Source organism: Salmo salar, chromosome 09, assembly GCF_965601325.2.
Source record: "Salmo salar chromosome 09, fSalSal1, whole genome shotgun sequence".
Classification (NCBI taxonomy): domain Eukaryota; kingdom Metazoa; phylum Chordata; class Actinopteri; order Salmoniformes; family Salmonidae; genus Salmo; species Salmo salar.
The window spans coordinates 10,706,089-10,729,291 of NC_138299.1; the positions used below are offsets into that span (position 1 = coordinate 10,706,089).

The following is a 23,203-nucleotide window of genomic DNA, read 5'->3' on the forward strand; positions in this document are numbered from 1 at the left end:
TTTCTACATTGAAGAGAGGTAGAAGACAATAAGCTGAAAGGTACAGTACCTCAGGACTCTTACGATTCTGCATGATCTGTTTGTCTGTGTCCTTGCTGGCAAAGTATCTGGTGCATCCTCGATTCAAATACTATGAGGGACAAAGGAGAGCATACACAAACAATTAGCATTTCAGAAATGACACATCTGTAGACACAACCTATAAGCTAAACTATGTTGGATATGTTTATAATTGAGTGACAGAGACATTGGCATAACATTTGATTAGAATGAGACGGATCACGATTTGGGCAAATTGCTTATCGGACAAGAGACCAAAAGTGGATTGTGCAAAGTGAATGCCTTAGGGACAAAACGCATTTTTCATACGTCTGGTCCTGAAAATACAGTATCTTACCCTAAGCCAGTATATTTTTTATTAATAAAGGTTGTAGGGTAACAATGCATGCAAGAACAGTGGCTTTGTTTTTTGTCATGTTCAAAGATGAACTATCTAATATCCAAACGTGGTTTCACAGTTCACTTGGCTTTAATTGCATTGTAAACTCAGCAAAAAAAGAAACGGCCCTTTTTCAGGACCCTGTCTTTCAAAGATCATTCGTAAAAATCCAAATAACTTCATAGATCTTCATTGTAAAGGGTTTAAACACGGTTTCCCATGCTTAGTTCAATGAACCATAAACAATTAATGAACATGCACCTGTGGAACGGACGTTAAGACACTAACAGCTTACAGACGGTAGGCAATTAAGGTCACAGTTATGAAAACTTAGGACACTAAAGAGGCCTTTCTACTGACTCTGAAAAACACCAAAAAAAAGATGCCCAGGGTCCCTGCTCATCTGTGTGAACATGCCTTAGGCATGCTGAAAGGAGGCATGAGGACTGCAGACGTGGCCAGGGCAATAAATTGCAATGTCCGAACTGTGAGATGCCTAAGACAGTGCTACAGGGCGTCAGATACAGGATGGCAACAACAACTGCCCGAGTTACATCAGGAACGCACAATCCCTCCATCAGTGCTCAGACTGTCCGCAATAGGCTGAGAGAGGCTGGACTGAGGGCTTGTAGGCCTGTTGTAAGGCAGGTCCTCACCAGACATCACCGTCAACAACGTCGCCTATGGGCACAAACCCACCGTCGCAGGACCAGACAGGACTGGCAAAAAAGTTCTCTTCACTAACAAGTCACAGTTTTGTCTCACCAGGGGTGATGGTCGGATTCGCGTTTATCGTTGAAGGAATGAGCATTACACCGAGGCCTGTACCCTCCTAGAGCGGGATTGATTTGGAGGTGGAGGGTCTGTCATGGTCTGGGGCGGTGTGTCACAGATCATCGGACTGAGCTTGTTGTCATTGCAGGCAATCTCAACGCTGTGCATTACAGGGAAGACATCCTCCTCCCTCATGTGGTACCCTTCCTGCAGGCTCATCCTGACATGACCCTCCAGCATGACAATGCCACCAGCCATACTGCTCGTTCTGTGCGTGATTTCGTGCAAGACAGGAATGTCAGTGTTCTGCCATGGCCAGCGAAGAGCCCGGATCTCAATGCCATTGAGCAAGTCTGGGACCTGTTGGATTGGAGGGTGAGGGCTAGGGCCATTCCCCCCAGAAATGTCAGTGAACTTGCAGGTGCCTTGGTGGAAGAGTGGGGTAACGTCTCACAGCAAGAACTGGCAAATCTGGTGCAGTCCATGAGGAGGAGATGCCCTGCAGTACTGAATGCAGCTGGTGGCCACACCAGATACTGACTGTTACTTTTGATTTTGACCCCCCCTTTGTTCAGGGACACTATTCAATTTCTGTTAGTCACATGTCTGTGGAACTTGTTCAGTATATGTCTCAGCTGTTCAATCTTGTTATGTTCATACAAATATTTACACATGTTAAGTTTGCTGAAAATAAACACAGTTGACCGTGAGAGGACGTTTCTTTTTTTGCTGAGTTTAGTTTATTGCTTCTGTTGATGTGACTGTCACTGTGGAGACTTGCTATAATCATACCGTGAAAAATACCCAAAATAACAACTATAATTGTGGTGGACCCCTGTAGCTCACTTGGTAGAACATGGTGCTATTTTACTCACATTAGGCTGTCAACCATGTCCAATCATCTCCATGTGCATGTTTCAAAAGCCAGTCATGTATAACTTCTCATTATTTGGAAGAAGGACACAGCCTCTACCGACACACACGTCCATCTTTCCATCTTTCGAAAGATGGAGGGGTGCGACACTATTGGTTGACTCAGACAAGCACCTGGAAATAAAATAGAGACGTCCAGACACTACACGATCGAGACAGAACTGTAGCTAGCTAGCCAGCCAACCAACCAACCTACCTTCTCCTGGACTATCAGCTTTTCATACCACAAGGTATGATTAAAAACATGCAAGCTACTGCAATGGTGATATTTACTATTATATATTTTTTAAATGTATCCTTTATTCAAATAGGCAAGTCAGTTAAGAACAAATTCTTATTTACAATGACGGCCTACCAGGGAACAGTGGGTTATCTGCCTTATTCAGGGGCAGAATGACCGATTTTTACCATGTCAGGTCGGAGAGTCCATCCGGCAATCTTTCGGTTACTGGCCCAACGCTCTAACCACTAGGCTACCTGCTGCCCCATAAATATTAACCAGAGCCAACTTGTTCTCAGACAGCAGAATATCAACCGCTAACTTGTGGCTATCAATAGTTGTTGCTTAACTTAGCTGCGAGGCAAGCTAGCTAGCTAGCATGGTAATGGTACAGTAAAGTTACAGTAGCTATAGCATTCATTTTCATAGGTTAGTGAGAACTGTCAAAGTTGGTTATATCTAAAATATAATGCAATCTGCTAATGTTACCAAGGTTAAGTTAGTCCATTTTAGTAAATGCTATTCAGCTAGCTAAGTTCATTAGCTATCTAGAAAACAGCTTACAGTATGGTCATGTATATCATTTGGTAATGTTACAGTAGCATTATTTTTCAAATGGGGGGGGCTTTCAGAGTTAGCGTCACCTCATTGACTAGCTAGCTAGGTAGCTATATTATTATGCCAGCTAAGTTAGATAATGCTTTGATGTCAATGCTTTGATATCCAGGGGACAAACTATGATTATAAACATCTCTAGCCATAGCTAACATTACCTATGTAAAATCAGTCAGTCCCTGATATAGCGAGACTTAAGTGCAAATCAATCCCAGAACAACAGCAAACAACCTTGTGAAGATGCTGAAGGAAACAAGTACAAAAGTATCTATATCCACAGTAAAACGAGTCCTATATCAACATAACCTGAAAGGTCGCTCAGCAAGGAAGAAGCCACTGCTCCAAAACCGCCAAAAAAAGCCAGACTACGTTTTGCAACTGCACATGGGGACAAAGATCATACTTTTTGGAGAAATGTCCTCTGGTCTGATGAAACAAAAATAAAACCGTTTGGCCATAATGACCATCGTTATGTTTGGAGGAAAAAGGGGGAGGCTTGCAAGCCGAAGAACACCATCCCAATTGTGAAGCACAGGGGTGGCAGCATCATGTTGTGGGGATACTTTGCTGCAGGAGGGACTGGTGCACTTCACAAAATAGATGGCATCATGAGGTAGGATAATTATGTGGATATATTGAAGCAACATCTCAAGACATCAGTCAGGAAGTAAAAGCTTGGTCGCAAATGGGTCTTCCAAAGTTGTGGCAAAATGGCTTAAGGACAACAAAGTCAAGGTATTGGAGTGGCCATCACAAAGCCCTGACCTCAATTCTATAGAAACTTTGTGGGCAGAACTGAAAAAGTGTGTGCGAGCAAGGAGGCCTACAACCTGACTCAGTTACACCAGCTCTGTCAGGAGGAATGGGCCAAAATTCACCTAACTTATTGTGGGAAACTTGTGGAAGGCTATCCGAAATGTTTGACCCATGTTAAACAATTTAAAGGCAATGTTAACAAATACTAATTGAGTGTATGTAAACTTCTGACCCACTTGGAATGTGATGAAAGAAATAAAAGCTGAAATAAATAATTCTCTCTACTATTATTCTGACATTTCACATTTTTTAAATAAAGTGTTGTTTCTAACTGACCTAAGACAGAATTTCTACTAGGATTAAATGTCAGGAATTGTGAAAAACTGAGTTTAAATGTATTTGGCTAAGGTGTATGTAAACTTCAGACTTCAACTGTATGTTATTTTCCAAAAAGCTTAAAAATGTATTGGATGATCTATGCATATTTACATTGGATGGTTCCCACATTGATCGTGTCCCCACTTATAAATATCTGGGTATCTGGATTGACGAAAAGCTATCTTTCAAAAAGCATATTGATGAGTTGGTTAAGAATAATTAAAATGTGCTTCCTTTAAAGGATAGGGCATGCCTTTGGTTAAATAGCAGAAAACAAATAATTCAGTAGACATTCATTCCGGCTTTAGACTGTGGCGATATCGTCCATATGAATGCAGCTGCCACTGTATTGAAGCCATTGGACGCAGTTATCATCGGGCACTACGCTTTATTATGGGCGATAGGTTCAGTACACATCACACTGCATTCTGTATCAGAAAGTAGTCTGGCCCTCTCTTAAGTCTCGTTGTTTATAACGCCCTCTTGTGCAAACTTCCGCCATACCTTACTTCATCTTTAAATTACAGACATACGAGTCACCAGACCCGATCTCAGGGATGGCTAACTCTGGAGGTCCCTTCAGTCTCCACTGGGTTAGGTAAATGTGTGTTTAGTATTTTTTTGCACCTTCCTTGTGGAATGATCTCCAGAACTCTAAGGTTGGATGTTTTGGTGCCGCTGGGACGGTTCAGATAGTTGACTTTTTTACTGAGGAATGTGTTTGCTTTTCATGATCGTGTTTTGTAAGTTACAGTGAGGGAAAAAAGTATTTGATCCCCTGCTGATTTTGTACGTTTGCCCACTGACAAAGGAATGACCAGTCTATGATTTTAATGGTAGGTTTATTTGAACAGTGAGAGACAGAATAACAACAAAAATATCCAGAAAAACCCATGTCAAAAATGTTATAAAATGATTTGCATTTTAATGAGGGAAATAAGTATTTGACCCCTCTGCAAAACATGACTTAGTACTTGGTGGCAAAACCCTTGTTGGCAATCACAGACGTTTCTTGTAGTTGGCCACCAGGTTTGCAAGCATCTCAGGAGGGATTTTGTCACACTCCTCTTTGCAGATCTTCTCCAAGTCATTAAGGTTTCGAGGCTGACGTTTGGCAACTCGAAACTTCAGCTCCCTCCACAGATTTTCTATGGGATTAAGGTCTGGAGACTGGCTAGGCCACTCCAGGACCTTAATTTGCTTCTTCTTGAGCCACTCCTTTGTTGCCTTGGCCGTGTGTTTTGGGTCATTGTCATGCTGGAATACCCATCCACGACCCATTTTCAATGCCCTGGCTGAGGGAAGGAGGTTCTCACCCAAGATTTGACGGTACATGGCCCCATCCATCGTCCCTTTGATGCGGTGAAGTTGTCCTGTCCCCTTAGCAGAAAAACACCACCAAAGCATAATGTTTCCACCTTCATGTTTGACGTGGGGATAGTGTTCTTGAGGTCATAGGCAGCATTCCTCCTCCTCCAAACGCGGCGAGTCGAGTTGATGCCAAAGAGCTCCATTTTGGTATCATCTGACCACAACACTTTCACCCAGTTGTCCTCTGAATCATTCAGATGTTCATTGGCAAACTTCAGACGGGCATGTATATGTGCTTTGTTGAGTAGGGAGACCTTGCGGGCGCTGCAGGATTTCAGTCCTTCACGGCGTAGTGTGTTACCAATTGTTTTCTTGGTGACTATGGTCCCAGCTGCCTTGAGATCATTGACAAGATCCTCCCGTGTAGTTCTGGGCTGATTCCTCACCGTTCTCATGATCATTGCAACTCCACGAGGTGAGATCTTGCATGGAGCCCCAGGCCGAGGGAGATTGACAGTTCTTTTGTGTTTCTTCCATTTGCGAATAATCGCACCAACTGTTGTCACCTTCTCACCAAGCTGCTTGGCGATGGTCTTGTAGCCCATTCCAGCCTTGTGTAGGTCTACAATCTTGTCCCTGACATCCTTGGAGAGCTCTTTGGTCTTGGCCATGGTGGAGAGTTTGGAATCTGATTGATTGATTGCTTCTGTGGACAGGTGTCTTTTATACAGCTAACAAACTGAGATTAGGAGCACTCCCTTTAAGAGTGTGCTCCTAATCTCAGCTTGTTACCTGTATAAAAGACACCTGGAAGCCAGAAATCTTTCTGATTGAGAGGGGGTCAAATACTTATTTCCCTCATTAAAATGCAAATAAATGTATAACATTTTTGACATGCGTTTTTCGGGATTATTTTGTTGTTATTCTGTCTCTCACTGTTCAAATAAACCTACCATTAAAATTATAGACTGATCATTTCTTTGTCAGTGGGCAAACGTACAAAATCAGCAGGGGATCAAATACTTTTTCCCCTCACTGTACTTCTTTTAAATTGCTTATACATACTATGTTTTTATTGCATTAGAATTGCAAATATTGTGAATTTGTATGACTGTGTGCAGGGCTCCCTTGAAAAATAGGCCTTGGTCTCAATAACGTTCCGTTTAACCCCCTTGGCCTATATGGATAGGGCTAAATTGAAATATTTCTTACAGAAGAAATATCGAAAAGAATATGCATAACCATCATGGTAATTAAAAGGGAACAGTTTGGAGATTATGGGGAAATTATTTGAGTAACGTTCAGAACAGTTAATCTGAAACAAGACTGAATCCAAACATTACACTGTTGATTTTATGTGGAGTCAAAATTGTCTATACTTTTTGCCGCATTTGTTGATAACAAAATCTGAAAATACCCTGGATACATTCAGTAACATGAAAAGAATGTTCTTGGAAAATTTTGGGTAGGTGCAACATAATACAAAAATATAACAAGGTTTGTATTGAGGTCTAACTGGTGTTTTAAAGTGGCCACACACAGTCTCCAAAGTGTGCCAGTTCCTAAGTAATTCTAATGCCCTTTTCTGACTGAAAGAAGATTCTTAAACTATAAGGTGCTTTTTTCAGCTCCCCGAACTGTGCCGTTGACGAACTAGAGCGAGCACGCTTGGAGATGTTTTGTTTGGACCACAGCCCTGCATCCCTGCCTTTACACAATTGTTCTTGTCGTTTACACGACCCAAAAACAGTCCATTATTAACCATAATCTGGGTCAGGTGGACATAATTTGAAAGCTTGTTCTATTGCCAACATGACTAGCTAAATAAGAAAATACAATCTTATTGTGTTAGGCTTTCAAAAGGTAATTCAGAGAAACAGATTGTAATATTTGTGCACATAGAATGGAGTCCATTCAGATGCGTGGTCCGTTGCCAATTTTCTTCACAATACAACAAGCCAAGGCTCATTTTGTTTAGGACAACCCAGGGTATTATGCCATGTCATCTTGTAACTGTACATCAAACATATTGATCATAAATGTTGACACTGTATACTATGTGAGTTTTACGATATGGAAATATGAAGTGCACATTTGGACTCACAGGTGCTTTGCTTGCTTGTATAACATCAAAGTGCTAATTATTATAATCATCACATCATCTTTCAAAATACATAGAGTCCACGTAACTTACAGTATTTCCCTCACTCAGACAACAAAACGTTTGCAAAATGTCCCAATTAGCGGGAGGGACGGGGGCAACTTCTTGTCAGAACCCAGTCAGGCATGGGGAACAGGGAGTTCACACACGAGTGCTATTTGCAGCATTCTTTGAAAGGACTCTTGCCTTCCATCCTCTCAACCTGGTATCGAAAGACGCTCTCTAGTTACACTCCACAGTAATACACAGGTCACCCTCTAGATTGTGCAGTATGCCCGCTTGTGTATGCATAGTGTGTGTGTACCACTGACCCTGAAGCTGTCAGGGGAGTCAAGGTGCAGCCTCTGTCTGATGTCCTCGGAGGCGCCGGCACATAGCCTGTAGAAAATGTGGTAGTTCCTCTCCTCTTTACTCTGCATGCAAATCCTTGACTTCTCCAGCAGGTAGTGGGACACGAAGCCACCCACCACTTTATTCTGTCACACACACGCACACACACAATGTGGGCCAATGAAGCAAGAATGAAATTTACCAAAACACAGAATTTACTTTTTAGGCTGAAATTGCATTAGCCACAGAAAATGATGGCTAACCTTTTCATTGAAGTGGATTTCCACAAATTTCCCAAAACGACTGCTGTTGTTATTTCTGACTGTCTTGGCGTTTCCAAAGGCCTCAAGCAGGGGGTTTGCTGAAATGTACAGGCACAAAATAAGTATTGGGATCTCTTCCACTTTGGATGGCCAAAGAACGATTTGGAAGTTATTGGTGAAGTTATTTGTTAAATCCTACCTTGAACAATTCTCTCATCAATATCTTGACCCGTTCCGTATGATGTTGTTAAATATCTATAGGATAAAGAATAGCAATGATGCTACAGTATATGACGTTAATCTTTGGACTAGGGCTATTAACTCAAGTTAACTTTTTGTAATTTGAGTGGACACATTTTTTCATCATGATTAATCGCATTGTCTGAAAGCGTTCAAAATACACTGAAAACATCCAAAATACATAATCTATACAGCTAAAAACGAGGTTAAAGAAAGTGTGCGTTTATCAATTTACCCGATTTTGCTAACGTCAATATTCTTGTAATACTTCAATTACAGCTCAATTTGAGCAAATTCAGAATTTGCGTTGAATCGTAATTAGTAAGCAAATCCTGCGATTAACTCCATAAAAAAAAATATATATATATATATATATATATATATTGTTTGACAGCCCTACTTTGGAGATGAGTGAAATTACAGAAAACATGACACAACATCGAGCTCGACAAACAGGGCTGCCCGCTGGCCCAGGGAGGTTGAGGAAACCCTCTGGGTCTGTCAATCATCCACGTCAGTGGCCCACTTGTGCCAGTGATACAAATATTGTAATAATGCTATTTTCAATCTAGGCTATATAATAATTGATAAAAAAAATAAAGAAATTCCTAAAGCTATTAGGTATGTGGATTATTTATCACGCGCGCACAGCACACTGCCTATTTTGAGCGGAAAATCTGTTGGGCAAGAGTGCACAGCTCTCAACTGGTTGTCGTGTGGAATAGCTCACAGCATAATGACAGCTGTATGGTAGGTACTAGGAAATACTTCTTAACTTATATCTACCAGTAAAAAATTGGTCTCCTGACATGGTTTAAGCATTGATGTGGACTTGTGAAAACCTGAAAAATACTCAGAATCCTGGAAAAACTAAAACAGGAAAACTGAATTTAGCAAAAGATAAGAGATTTTATAGCCTGCTGACTGTTCAAAATCGCTAACAATAACAGCCTCCCTCCAAACAATCAATGTAACTATGACATTGTTAAGTTAAAATGTAATTATTTGTGTCTAGAGGGTAGGTTATTATAGGCTATAGGATACTTGTTCGACCTGCAAATTAAAGATAAAATCCCCTGATATTGAAATTACACCTTTTCTGTTAGATTTTGCACTGGGAGAGTATTTTTTTTCAGTTCGGGCCAGCAGCTTTCAGTGGACACTATCAAGGCGTTTCACTGACAAATATACCTGAACGTCAAGCCCTAAACATGGTACGTTTGGTTAAAGGTAGAATCAACTATATGAAGTTGCAATGAACAGCACTGCAGATATTGAGATGAGCGCGATGCAAGACTTTGCTCTCACACAGTCACACAGAGTTACTGTGCACATGCAAGGGTGCGCTTCATGCTGCTTCAACGTGATACCTACAGGACCAAAACAGCTGAGAAGTTTAGTCTTGCGCTACAACACTCTTAATTGTTGCGGAAATTGACCCATTGTTTACGTCGTGCATGCAACATTATCTCGCTCAGTCTATCTTTAATATTTTCAAGGTTGTCTGTAATAACTAACAAGATCATAGTAGTCAGTAGTATTTTAGGCCAGACCTGAGGACAAACTTTGTGTTTTCTGTCTTCCCGGCCCCAGATTCTCCAGACACTATGATAGACTGGCTCATCTTCAGCACCCTCATGTCCCGGTAAGCCTTGTCCGCTGAAAGACAGAAAGCCAAAAAAAAACATATAATCAATCAAGTAATGATCTGATGCTTCGGCAACACTTTTACATGACATAGTCCTAGGCTTTATTCAAATGTATGTCAAATGTAGCCATTGCTTTACATTTAAACACACTGCATTTATGACCAGTAACCAGGCAGTATAGCAGCCACTGATGTAATAGAGATGTCTGCCCTCACCGATGGCGTAGACGTGAGGTGGTAGAGTGCCCAGGGACCGGCCCTGATAAGACTTGATGGTCTCTGGAGCGTACAGTTTGGGTATGTCATTGTAAGGGTTCACCGCAATCAAGATGTTGGCCACATAAGTCTGTGTGGCAAAAAGTCACATTTTTAATCATCACATGAGCTAGAGCACCCGTGGCCAAACTCATTTCATGGAGGGCCGAGTGTCTGCGGGTTTTCACTCCTCCCTTGTTCTTGATTGAGAAATGAAGGTCACTAATTAGTAAAGAACTCCCCTCACCTGGTTGTCTAGGGCTTAATTGAAAGGAAAAAAACAAACATCCACAGACACTCGGACCTCCGTGGAATGAGTTTGACACCCGAGAGCTAGAGCATCTGAATTTCACAACTAGGCCTATGACCACCAGATGTCTCTTACAGGAAGAGAATGGTCTATCTTAAAGGCCTAGGATTAATCTACAATTGATTTGTAATGAGATGAGGACATCTTACATAAATCTTGTCTTTACTATACCGCACTCGGACGTTGTTTAAGAGTGTGCCTTCATTCAGGTACATAAGAGAACCTGAAAGAGAGAAAAACAGTCACTCATAAGAAAGCATCCTTTAAAGAGATTCTCCGGTACTTTTGAAAACTTTTTAGCCAGTAGTTATGAAAGTAGCACTCACGAGCCAGAAGTGGTCCACAAAAACTGCTTACTACGTCACATATGTGCAGATACTGGCGATAATGTGACAGATAATGTGCAGATACTGGCGCCGCAGAATTCTACGGCACGTTATTTAAGTGCCACCCACTCTGACCATTAATGCTAGTTTGACCACCAGAGGGCATCTTTGAGAAGCATTTGATAGCCTTCAATAGCAGCTGTAGTAGAAAATGTAAAACCTTTTTTGTAAGAACATAGTATACGGGACTGATTTTAAGAAATTTTGCTTCATTCATTTGCTTAATATTATGGGGTTTCTTATCCAAGAAAAACTAAAAACCCTCTGGGTTTCTGTTAGGATGGAAAGGAAAATATGGTGCTGTACAACGTGACTGTTGGGAGTAGGCTATTGGGAGTACTGTTGGGAGTACTTGGCTATTTAGCTAAAGAATCCCCGTGTTGTGCGGGCACGCGGTTGACAGGGGTTCAATTCCCCAACAGGGAGGAAGGAGTAGGGTGTCAAAGGCCAAAACATTTATTTCTGTTTTTAGAGGGAGAGAACCGCTGGGCCAATTGTGCGCCGCCCTATGTGCCTTCCAATCACGGTCGGATGTGATACATAATAATACTTTTTGTTGTATTATTTGTTTTGTCTTTTCTGGTGGATTAAACTGAAATTGCAACCAATCACGGCCGGTTGTGATACAGCCAACCTAACTTAGAAATACATTTGACGATAGAATTCTGCCCCTACCCTCCTTCTAGGCAAGTCTATTAATAGACTAATATATATAATAATAGCCAATAGATATAATGGCGCTGTACAACGTGATCGTGCCTGTTTTTGTAAGAGTATTTTCCAGTAAGCAACAATTTGTTTACCTTCATTAGACAACTTTGTTCCAATATTTCTGTAATTCAGTGATATTTATTCCCATAGTAATTTGTTATGGATCCATAACTAAATAAACATCTGCATTTTGAAAGAGTATTTTTATCACCATTTTATTAATGAAAGCATAAAGATATTGATGAAGAAATATTGTACTGCTGTTTTGAGTTAGAAATGTAACACTTCAGAGTACTTAATCATTGAATACATTGCAGGCAGGTGGATGTTCATACCTACAGTAGCCGGGATATAAAGAGTCTATTGTCCTGCTAATTGGGCCACAAGTGTTTGAAAACCTGTTTTCAAAATGCCACCAGCTGTCCATCACTACTGTAAATAAAAACACAGCATCTTGTTTATATTCTTTATTGTAACCACAATGTCACAAATAAATAACGTGACCGGCCAGGAGTGGGCTGCAGTAAGAGCAAAATAATCCTAACAAAATATAAGAATAAAAACCTTAGTGTAACAACAGTTTTAGTAAGTAATACTGAAGTCATGCACAATTATCAGTTTCTATTTAGGTTTATGTCGCCCATTCATTGTCAGACACAGTAGGACCCGAAAGCATAATCAGTGCTCTAACTCCCCCTTGTGCTGGTCTGGAGCAATGAAGTGGTGACACAGGGTACCGTACTAAACCACAAATTACCTCGAAGTCATGCAGCATAATCGCAAAACTTTTAGCGGAGCAACCACTGTATGAACTACACACTGACACCTCTAGCCCAAAGCGGGAGGTTTAAAAATAATAATCTTAGTCACCCAAGTACCGGAGCATGTCTTTAAAAACATCTGCACATTAAGTTACATACAACAACATTAAGTCCATTCCAGTCAAGCCAACTTGAGGATAGATCAAAGTAAAGTGTGAACTTACAGTTGTCCTCCATATGTTTGTTGACATCCTCCTCAGCAGGGAACACTTGGTTCATAGAAGCCAGAAAGGTCTGCAACATCAAAAGCATTTCTGTTATAAACATTTACACCATCTAAACATTTTAATGTGAAGTCCTCCACCAGTAGCGGTACACTAAGAGCCAGACCATTTATTTATGTCTCATAAGGACCTCCTGAACATGTTCTAGTTCAATTTAGGAGATATATATAGATATACACTACCAGTCAAAAGTTTTAGAACCCTCATTCAAGGGTTTTTCTACAATTTTACTATTTTCTACATTGTATAATAATAGTGAAGACATCAAAACTATGAAATAACACATATGGAATCATGTAGTAACCAAAAAAGTGTTAAATCAAAATACATTTTATATTGAGATTCTTCAAATTGCCACCCTTTGCCTTGATGACAGCTTTGCACACTGAGGTAATCACCTGGAATGCATTATAATTAACAGGTATGCCTTCTTAAAAGTTAATTTGTGGAATTTCTTTCCTTCTTAATGCGTTTGAGCCAATCAGTTGTGTTCTGACAAGGTAGGGGGGTATACAGAAGATAGCCCTATTTGGTAAAATACCAAGTCCATATTATGGCAAGAACAGCTCAAATAAGTCAAGAGAAACAACAGTCCATCATTACTTTAAGACATGAAGATCAGTCAATATGGAAAATTTGAAGAACTTTGAAAGTTTCTTCAAGTGCAGTCGCAAAAACCATCAAGCGCTATGATGAAACTAGCTCTCATGGGGACCGCCACAGGAATGGAAGACCCCGAGTTACCACTGCTGCAGAGGATACGTTCATTAGAGCTACCAGCCTCAGAAATTGCAGCCCAAATAAATGCATCACAGAGTTCAAGTAACAGACACATCTCAAAATCAACTGTTCAGAGGAGACTGTGAATCAGGGCATCATGGTCAAATTGCTGCAAAGAAACCACTACTAAAGAACACCAATAAGAATAAGAGACTTGCTTGGACCAAGAAACACGAGCAATGGACATTAGACCGGTCAAAATCTGTCCAAATTGGAGATTTTTGATTCCTACCACCATGTCTTTGTGAGACGCGGTGTGGGTGAACGGATGATCTCCGCATGTGTATTTCCCACCGTAAAGCATGGAGGAGGTGGTGTTATGGTGTGTGGGTGCTTTGCTGGTGACACTGTCTGTGATTTATTTACAATTCAAGGCACACATAAGCAGCATGGCTACCACAGCATTCTGCAGCGATACGCCATCCCAGCTGGTTTGGGCTGGCGTGACGTTGTATTAGTTAATCATTCGATGAGCAGCAGTCGTCACCTTAACGGTTTATAATTGCGTAATTAAATGAATCAGGCAATTATTAACTCATAAACCTGGGGCACCATGGGAAAATTCGTTTTATTGAGTTTCTATTTCCCAAATTAACTCAAAGAATATCAGAATATCGATTTTACAACAGGCGCTAATTAATCAATTTCCTCTAGTCTCATTCTGAACGTTGCATAATCCGTGAATCTGCACAAACCTGGGTCCCACCAATGAGTTCGTACCACACCAATTTTAGTTTATTATTTATTTACTAGAAAGCTAAAATGATAATAAAAGATAAACATACACAAAAACACAGTCTAGGCTATTGATTAGAACTTAGTATAAAGGGCCAACACACTATGAAGCGTGTTAAGCAAAATAGGGATTTCAAAAAGAGAGAAAAAGAGAAAGTACACGAGAGAAACATACATTTGGGTGCATTTGTCAGCTATCCTTATTATAACCCTAACCTTGCCCCGAACTGCCGCTCTTATGGGTCAGAATATAATGATGTAATTACTTGAAGGTCTCCGTGGATTCTCCACGTGGACGGTTTAGGCTTCTCAATGACGCTCTTCTCTGGTGCAACTCTCTGGTTGTCCTCACGATGTCAGTGTCCTTTTGGCTTAGTGGCCTGATTTCTCGCCCTTGTTCTGAAAGGGATCTTCAGAGGACAGCCAGCTCTGTAGCTCAGAGCTCACAGCGTAGGAATGGAAACAGGGTAGACACCACGATTCGATGGGGAGTGGAGACCGGGTGGTCCGGCTTGAATTCACCCGCTTAGACACAGCTACTCATCCGTAGCATGGGTAGAAAAAAGATTTCTTTGTCTTCAACCTTGTGTTGCGTTCGTTGACTTTTCAGACCTTAGCTGCAGCACGGGTCACTTAGTCTGATATGTTCATTCTCAACTCACATGTCTAATACCCTCGGGTCAGAAGTGGGTGTAACCGCCTTTAGGGCAATTCTCTGGGCGTACCAAGTTAAGAGGCAAGGTCTAGATTTAACTCCAATCCAATTTTAGACAACTAACATCACATTTCATCTTTACCTAAACATTCTCTTTGATTTGGACATTTTCCACACAATGTCCAATGTATAAAAATCAAGCATATACTATGAAAACTCTTAAAGTTACAATGTTTCCATAATAACATTTAAACTTTAATAACCAGACAAAAATGACAATAATTTTCATAATACATCTATCGTCATGACCACCCTTGTGGCTGACGGAAACCATTGTTCCAAAGTCCCTTTATTGCATGTTTAATGTTCTGAGGCTGGTTCTCCATAGTGAGAGGACAAAGCATTTTTGTCTGTTGCCTAAGATTTACAATGGCGTGAGGGGTCATAAAACCCCCACATCTTCCTATCCCTTGAGATCCCTTCTCCTCTGGTGGGGATGAAAACTCTCTGCAGGATTGTGGTCATTGGTAACCTGAGCCGAGCAGGACAGTCATGACAGGGCTTAGTGGGACTATCATTTGTTTTTCAACAGGACAATGACTCAACACACCTCCAATCTGTGTAAGGGCTATTTGAACAAGAAGGAGAGTGATGGAGTGCTGCATCAGATGACCTGGCCTCCACAATCCCCCGACCTCAACCAAATTCAGATGGTTTGGGATGAGTCGAACAGCAGAGTGAAGGAAAAGCAGCAAACAAGTGCTCAGCATATGTGGGAACTCCTTCAAGACTGTTGGAAAAGCATTCCAGCTGAAGCTGGTTGAGAGAATGCCAAAATAGTGCAAAGCTGTCATCAAGGCAAAGGGTTGCTATTTGAAGAATCTCAAATAAATTATATTTCAATTTGTTTAACACTTTTATATATACTACATGATTCCATATGTGTTATTTCATAGTTTCGATATCTTCACTATTATTCAACAATGTAGAAAATAGTAAAAATAAAGAAAAACTTTTGACAGGTAGTGAAAATATATATATATATATACATACATACATACACACACACGAAGTCGGAAGTTTACATACACCTTAGCCAATTACATTTAAACTAATTTTCACACAATTCCTGACATTTAATCCTCGTAAAAATTCCCTGTTTTAGGTCAATTAGAATCACCACTTTATTTTAAGAACGTGAAATGTCAGAATAATAGTAGAGAGAATGATTTATTTATTTCATCACATTCCCAGTGAGTCACAAGTTTACATACACTCAATTAGTATTTGGTAGCATTGTCTTTAAATTGTTTAACTTGGGTCAAACGTTTTGGGTAGCCTTCCACAAGCTTCACACAATAAGTTGGGTGAATTTTGGCCCATTCCTCCTGACAGAGCTGGTGTAACTGAATCAGGTTTGTAGGCCTCCTTGCTCACACAGGCTTTTCCAGTTCTGCCCACAAAATTTCTATAGCATTGAGGTCAGGGCTTTGTGATGGCCACTCCAATACCTTGACTTTGTTGTCCTTAAGCCATTTTGCCACAACTTTGGAAGTATGCTTGGAGTCATTGTCCATTTGGAAGACCCATTTGCGACCATGCTTTAACTTCCTGACTGATGTCTTGAGATGTTGCTTCAATATATGCAAATAATTTTCCTACCTCATGATGCCATCTATTGTGTGAAGTGCACCAGTCCCTCCTGCAGCAAAGCACCCCAGCAACACCGATCTTTCTCCCCATGTGCCGCTGCAAACCGTAGTCTGGCTTTTACATGGCGGTTTTGGAGCAGTGGCTTCTTCCTTGCTGAGCGGCCTTTCAGGTTATGTCGATATAGGACTCGTTTTATTGTGGATATTGATACTTTTGTACCTGTTTCCTCCAGCATCTTCACAAGGTCCTTTGCTGTTGTTCTGGGATTGATTTGCACTTTTCGCATTAAAGTATGTTCATCTCTAGGAGACAGAACGCGTCTCCTTCCTGAACGGTATGACGGCTGTGTGGTCCGATGGTGTTTATAAATGCGTACTATTATTTGTTTAGATGAACATGTTACTTTCAGGCATTTGGAAATTGCTCCCAAGGATGAACCAGACTTGTGGAGGTCTACAACTTGTTTTCTGAGGTCTTGGCTGATTTATTTTGATTTTCCCATGATGTCAAGCAAAGAGGCACTGAGTTTGAAGGTAGGCCTTGAAATACATCCACACGTACACCTCCAATTGACTCAAATGATGTCAATTAGCCTATCAAAAGCTTCCAAAGCCATGACATAATTTTAGTGAATTTTCAAAGCTGTTTAAAGGCACAGTCAACTTAGTGTATGTAAACTTCTGACCCACTGGAATTGTGATACAGTGAAATAATCTGTCTGTAATCAATTGTTGGAAAAATTACTTAAGTCATGCACAAAGTAGATATCCTAACCGACTTGCCAAAACTATAGTTTGTTAACAAGAAATTTGTGGAGTGGTTGAAAAACGAGGTTTAACGACTCCAACCTAAGTGTATGTAAACTTCCGACTTCAACTGTGTATATATAGCTAACAGCGTGGTTAGTTAGCTAAGTCTTAAGCCTTGTTTACATTGGCAGTTTGAAGTGAGTCAAAAAAAAAAAGCCTATCTGATTCAAATCTTTTTTTCTTTTTTTTTAAGTCTGAACGGTCAAAAAGCAAATAGAATCAGATATTTCAAGCCACCTTCATAGGTAGTTTGAAATAAGATACAAATCTGATTCCTGGCCATGGGACAAATCTGATATATTTGGCATAACTTGTTGCTTGCTAGCTACTCTGCTGACAGTTTAGAAAATACAGTGGCTTGCGAAAGTATTCACCCCCCTTGGCATTTTTACTATTTTGTTGCCTTACAACCTGGAATAAAAATGTATTTTTGGGGGGTTTGTATCATTTGATTTACACAACATGCCTACCACTTTGAAGATGCAAAACATTTTTTATTGTGAAACAAACAAGAAATAAGAGAAAAAAAGAACTTCAGCGTGCATAACTATTCACCCCCCCAAAGTCAATACTTTGTAGAGCCACGTTTTGCAGCAATTACAGCTGCAAGTCTCTTGGGGTATGTCTCTATAAGCTTGGCACATCCAGCCACTGGGATTTTTGCCCATTCTTCAAGTGAAAACTGCGCCTGCTCCTTCAAGTTGGATGGGTTCCGCTGGTGATCAGCAATCTTTAAGTCATACCACAGATTCTAAATTGGATTGAGGTCTGGGCTTTGACTAGGCCATTCCAATACATTAATTTGTTTCCCCTTAAACCACTCAAGTGTTGCTTTAGCAGTGTGCTTAGGGTCATTGTCCTGTTGGAAGGTGAATCTCCGTCCCAGTCTCAAATCTCTGGAAGACAAGCAGCTTTCCCTCAAGAACTTCCCTGTATTTAGCGCCATCCATCATTCCTTAAATTCTGACCAGTTTCCCAGTCCCTGCAGATGAAAAACATCCCTAAAGCTTGATGCTGCCACCACCATGCTTCACTGTGGGGAAGGTGTTCTCGGGGTGATCAGAGGTGTCGGGATTACGCCAGACATGGCGTTTTCCTTGATGGCCAAAAAGCTAAATTTAGTCTCATCTGACCAGAGTACCTTCTTCCATATGTTTGGGGAGTCTCCCACATGCCTTTTGGTGAACACCAAACGTATTTGCTTCTTTTTTTTGTGCCTTTTTTTCCCAAGGCCACTCTTATATAAAGCCCAGCTCTGTGGAGCGTACGGCTTAAAGTGGTCCGACGGACAGATACTCCAATCTCCAGTGTGGAGCTTTGCAGCTCCTTCAGGGTTATCTTTGGTCTCTTTGTTGCCTCTCTGATTAATGCCCTCCTTGCCTGGTCTGTGAGTTTTGGTGGGCGGCCCACTCTTGGCAGGTTTGTTGTGGTGCCATATTATTTCAATTTTTTAATAATAGATTTAATGGTGCTCCGTGGGATGTTCAAAGTTTCTGTTATTTTTTTAGAACCCAACCCTGATCTGTAATTCTCCACAACTTTGTCCCAGACCTGTTTGGAGAGCTCCTTGGTCTTCATGGTGCCGCGTGTTTTGTGGTGCCCCTTGCTTAGTGGTGTTGCAGACTGTGGGGCCTTCCAGAACAGGTGTGTATGTTATATATATATATATATATACACACACACACACACACACACACACACACACATAGACTGAGATCATGTGACACTTAGATTGCATACAGGTGGACTTTATTTAACTAATTATGTGACTTCTGAAGGTAACTGGTTGCACCAGATCTTATTTAGGGGCTTCAAAGCAAAGGGGTTGAATATAATACGCACGCACCACTTTTGTGTTATTTATTTATTTGAATACGTTTTTTTTTTCCTTTCACTTGACCAATTTGGACTATTTTGTGTATGTCCATTACATGAAATCCAAAACAAAATAGGAAAAATGGCAAGTGGGGTTAATACTGTTGCAAGGCACTGTAACATGTGGTATCCAACTAGCTTGTTAATTGTTTACAAATAAATTACTGAATGTGTTAGAAAGCTAAACAGTTGACTGCTGTGGCTAGCTAAAAAGGACTTATTTTGAATGTTGGATCATCTTATGCTTTGAGGCATTAACCTGTTGGGGATAGGGGGCAGTATTGACACGGCTGGATAAAAAACGTACCCGATTTAATCTGGTTACTACTCCTGCCCAGTAACTAGAATATGCATATAATTATTGGCTTTGGATAGAAAACACCCTAAAGTTTCTAAAACTGTTTGAATGGTGTCTGTGAGTATAACAGAACTCATTTGGCAGGCCAAAACCTGAGAAGATTCCATGCAGGAAGTGCCCTGTCTGACAATTTCTTGCCCTTCTTGATTATCTCTATCCATTACAGGGGATCTCTGCTGTTACGTGACACTTCCTACGGCTCCCATGGGCTCTCAGAAGGCGGCAAAAAGCTGAATCGTGGCTTTGCAGGCTCTGGCTGAAAAAAAGTTGCGCGTTTGGATAGTGGCTGGTTACAGTACTGTGAGACTCAGGCTCGTGCCCGAGTCGACCCCATGCTTTATTTTCTTTCGTCTGTTTACCTAAACGCAGATTCCCGGTCGGAATATTATCGCTTTTTTACGAGGAAAATGGCATAAAAATTGATTTTAAACAGCGGTTGACATGCTTCGAAGTACGGTAATGGAATATTTAGAAATCTTTTGTCACGAAATGCGCCATGCTCGTGACCCTTATTTACACTTCGGATAGTGTCTTGAACGCACGAACAAAACGCCGTTATTTGGATATAACAATGGAATATTTTGAACCAAACCAACATTTGTTATTGAAGTAGCAGTCCTGGGAGTGCATTCTGACGAAGAACACCAAAGGTAATCAAACTTTTCTAATAGTAAATCGGAGTTTGGTCAGGGCTAAACTTGGTGGGTGTCTAAATAGCTAGCCGTGATGGCTGGGCTATCTACTCAGAATATTGCAAAATGTGCTTTCACCGAAAAGCTATTTTAAAATCGGACACCTCGATTGCACAAAGGAGTTCTGTATCTCTAATTCTTAAAATAATTGTTATGTTTTTTGTGAACGTTTATCGTGAGTAATTTAGTAAATTCACCAGAGGTTTGCGGGGGTATGCTAGTTCTGAACGTCACATGCTAATGTAAAAAGCTGTTTTTTGATATAAATATGAACTTGATTGAACAAAACATGCATGTATTGTATAACATAATGTCCTAGGTGTGTCATCTGATGAAGATCATCAAAGGTTAGTGCTGCATTTAGCTGTGGTTTTGTTTTTTTGTGACATTATATGCTAGCTTGAAAAATGGGTGTCTGATTATTTCTGGCTGGGTACTCTGCTGACATAATCTAATGTTTTTCTTTCGCTGTAAAGCCTTTTTGAAATCGGACAGTGTGGTTAGATAAAGGAGAGTCTTGTCTTTAAAATGCTGGAAAATAGTCATATGTTTGAAAAATTGACGTTTTTGTATTTTTGAGGAATTTGTAATTCGCGCCACGCCTATCATTGGATATTGGAGCAGGTGTTCCGCTAGCGGAACGTCTAGATGTAAGAGGTTAAACCCTTTACAATAAAGATCTGTGAAGTTATTTGGATTTTTATGAATTATCTTTGATAGACAGGGTCCTGAAAAAGAGATATTTAATTTTTTACATATATACAGTGCATTCTGAAATTCGTAACTTTTTCCACATTTTGTTTTGTTACTGCCTTATTCTAAAATTGATTAAATTGTCCCCCCCTCATCAATCTACACAAAATACCCCATAATGTCAAAGTGTAATTTTGTTTGTGGATTTAAAAAAGAATTAATACATTTAAAGCTGAAATGTCTTGAGTCAACCCGTTTCAACACTAATAAGGTCCCTTAATCGAGTAGTGAATTTCAAGCACAGACTTAACCACAAAGATCACAGAGGTTTTTCAATGCCTCGAAAAAAAGCAGACGTTGAATATAATCCCTTTCAGCATGGTGAAGTTATTAATTAGGCTTTGGATGGTGTATCAACCCAGTCACGATAAAACATTTTTTTTTTAAGACGATAAATAAAACTGTTGCTGGCCAAAATGGCCGTAAGAAAAAATATCACATTGCAAATTAATGCTTTTTATTAATTGTTGGAAATACCAGTCAAGTATTTGTCATGCTTATCGGTCTATCCGTTCATTTGGCCTGTGTGCATTTTCTTTAGTCATCATGCATCTTATTTATCTAACAAAACTATGACGCGCGCACAGCATACAGAGCCTATTTTGAGCAGGATTTCTTCTGCAGCTCCTCGGCTGGTTGCTGCTGGAGTAAAACATGTTTTTGTAAGTCCATTCATTGCTTAACAATTCTCAATGCAATCGCATGTTAACAGTTTTGGTGCACGATTAAAAAAAGCTACTATTTTTATTTCTCAACTGGTAATTGAAGCGTGCCTCCCATTCACCATTCAAGTGCAGGCAACAGGCTATCAGTGTGTCACCCACCAGTTTACAAATGTGAGCTAGAGGCAGCATGCATTTGAAAACGGATTTAAATGTGTGAAACCTGAATGTTTTATCTCATATTTTGAGGCATGCCTTACCTTGCTTCAAAGTAGCCTATAGGCAAAATCTGACCACAGAAACGTGGAGGCAATTATTATAAAGGCTTCAAAAGCCGTGCGTTTCAAGTTTGGGGAAGCTTACGATTTATCCTACCTTTTATACCATTCTGTGTGCTAGTTATTATTTTCATGGAACATTTGAATAAGTACATTTTCGTTTTTCAAAATCATTGTACATGGTTAATCATAAACTCTGAATTAAAATGATAAAATGCAAAAGTTAAAAGTCAACTAATGTGAGATCACCAGCCTCTGCCATATAGACAGGTTGATACGCTGTGATCCATTAGATGCTAAAGAAATGAGTGTATGGAATTCATAGCCTATATGCCAATGCAGCAGTAGGGCTGGGCGATATGGCCAAAATATCGTATCATGGTATTTTTCAAATTTATGATGGTATTTGACGCTTTTTATTAATAAAAGTTCTACATTTGCTTTAAGAGCAGTGCGTGACCCAAGGGTGGCAACACATATTTTCAAAATTATTTCAATTGGTGTTTCTCCATTCTGATTGTTTTATACTGTTCAATTCAACTTCAACCTAAAGTAATTTGCTGCATTTCCTGCACTTCCTGCAAAAAACTAGGCCTTATTTTTAACCAAATGTTGCATTTGCGATTTAGATCAAACCACTTGGGTGATGGAAATAGAATGTTTATTCTAATTCTATAGTTAGAATATAAATAATAGTGGGAACTTTGAATAGTGTTGTTTGACACGACAACGAATGAAAATGCCATTGGCGAATTATTGTGACAGGGTAGGAACCAAAGTGATGTTCAGTGTTTCCTAGGGGACCTTATAATCTTTGGCTACATTAAATCTTTATTCATATAGCCAACATATTCATGCTTCGCCCATTTCTCTTTGATTTAGAAGATACTGTTGCACAAACAACATGCTGATTTAAGCCTCCACCAGTACTGGTATCAGGCTGTATTAGCTAGCTACGTTTGCTCTGACTCAGTACTTTTAATTGGCTAGCCGATTAGCATTAGTGACTAACACGATTTAGCTTAACTTGCTAAGAAAATAAAAACTAGCTGTTTGCAGATGTAAGAAACACAAACTAATATTGTAATTATAGAACACTTGTGGATTTATATTAAGTTCAAAGTGGAAACAACATCGTTGCATGTGCTGCATCGACCATGCAGACTGAACGAAAGTGT

The 23,203-nt window shown here is 40.1% G+C and overlaps 1 protein-coding gene across 6 annotated transcripts in view; it reads right to left on the minus strand.

Moving 5' to 3' along the window:
* The window catches only part of LOC106610693 (unconventional myosin-VI), a 97,800-nt gene that overhangs the window by 54,981 nt on the left and 19,616 nt on the right, over positions 1 to 23,203 (minus strand). For all 6 annotated transcript variants that reach the window (XM_014210178.3, XM_014210177.3, XM_014210174.3 and 3 more), the window contains exons 3-10: positions 12,716 to 12,785; positions 10,783 to 10,856; positions 10,285 to 10,414; positions 9,974 to 10,079; positions 8,380 to 8,435; positions 8,181 to 8,278; positions 7,899 to 8,063; positions 50 to 130 (exon numbers count right to left, since the gene is read on the minus strand). In XM_014210178.3, the coding sequence (XP_014065653.1) occupies positions 50 to 130; positions 7,899 to 8,063; positions 8,181 to 8,278; positions 8,380 to 8,435; positions 9,974 to 10,079; positions 10,285 to 10,414; positions 10,783 to 10,856; positions 12,716 to 12,785 (780 nt within the window). The remainder of the gene's footprint in view (positions 1 to 49; positions 131 to 7,898; positions 8,064 to 8,180; positions 8,279 to 8,379; positions 8,436 to 9,973; positions 10,080 to 10,284; positions 10,415 to 10,782; positions 10,857 to 12,715; positions 12,786 to 23,203) is intronic.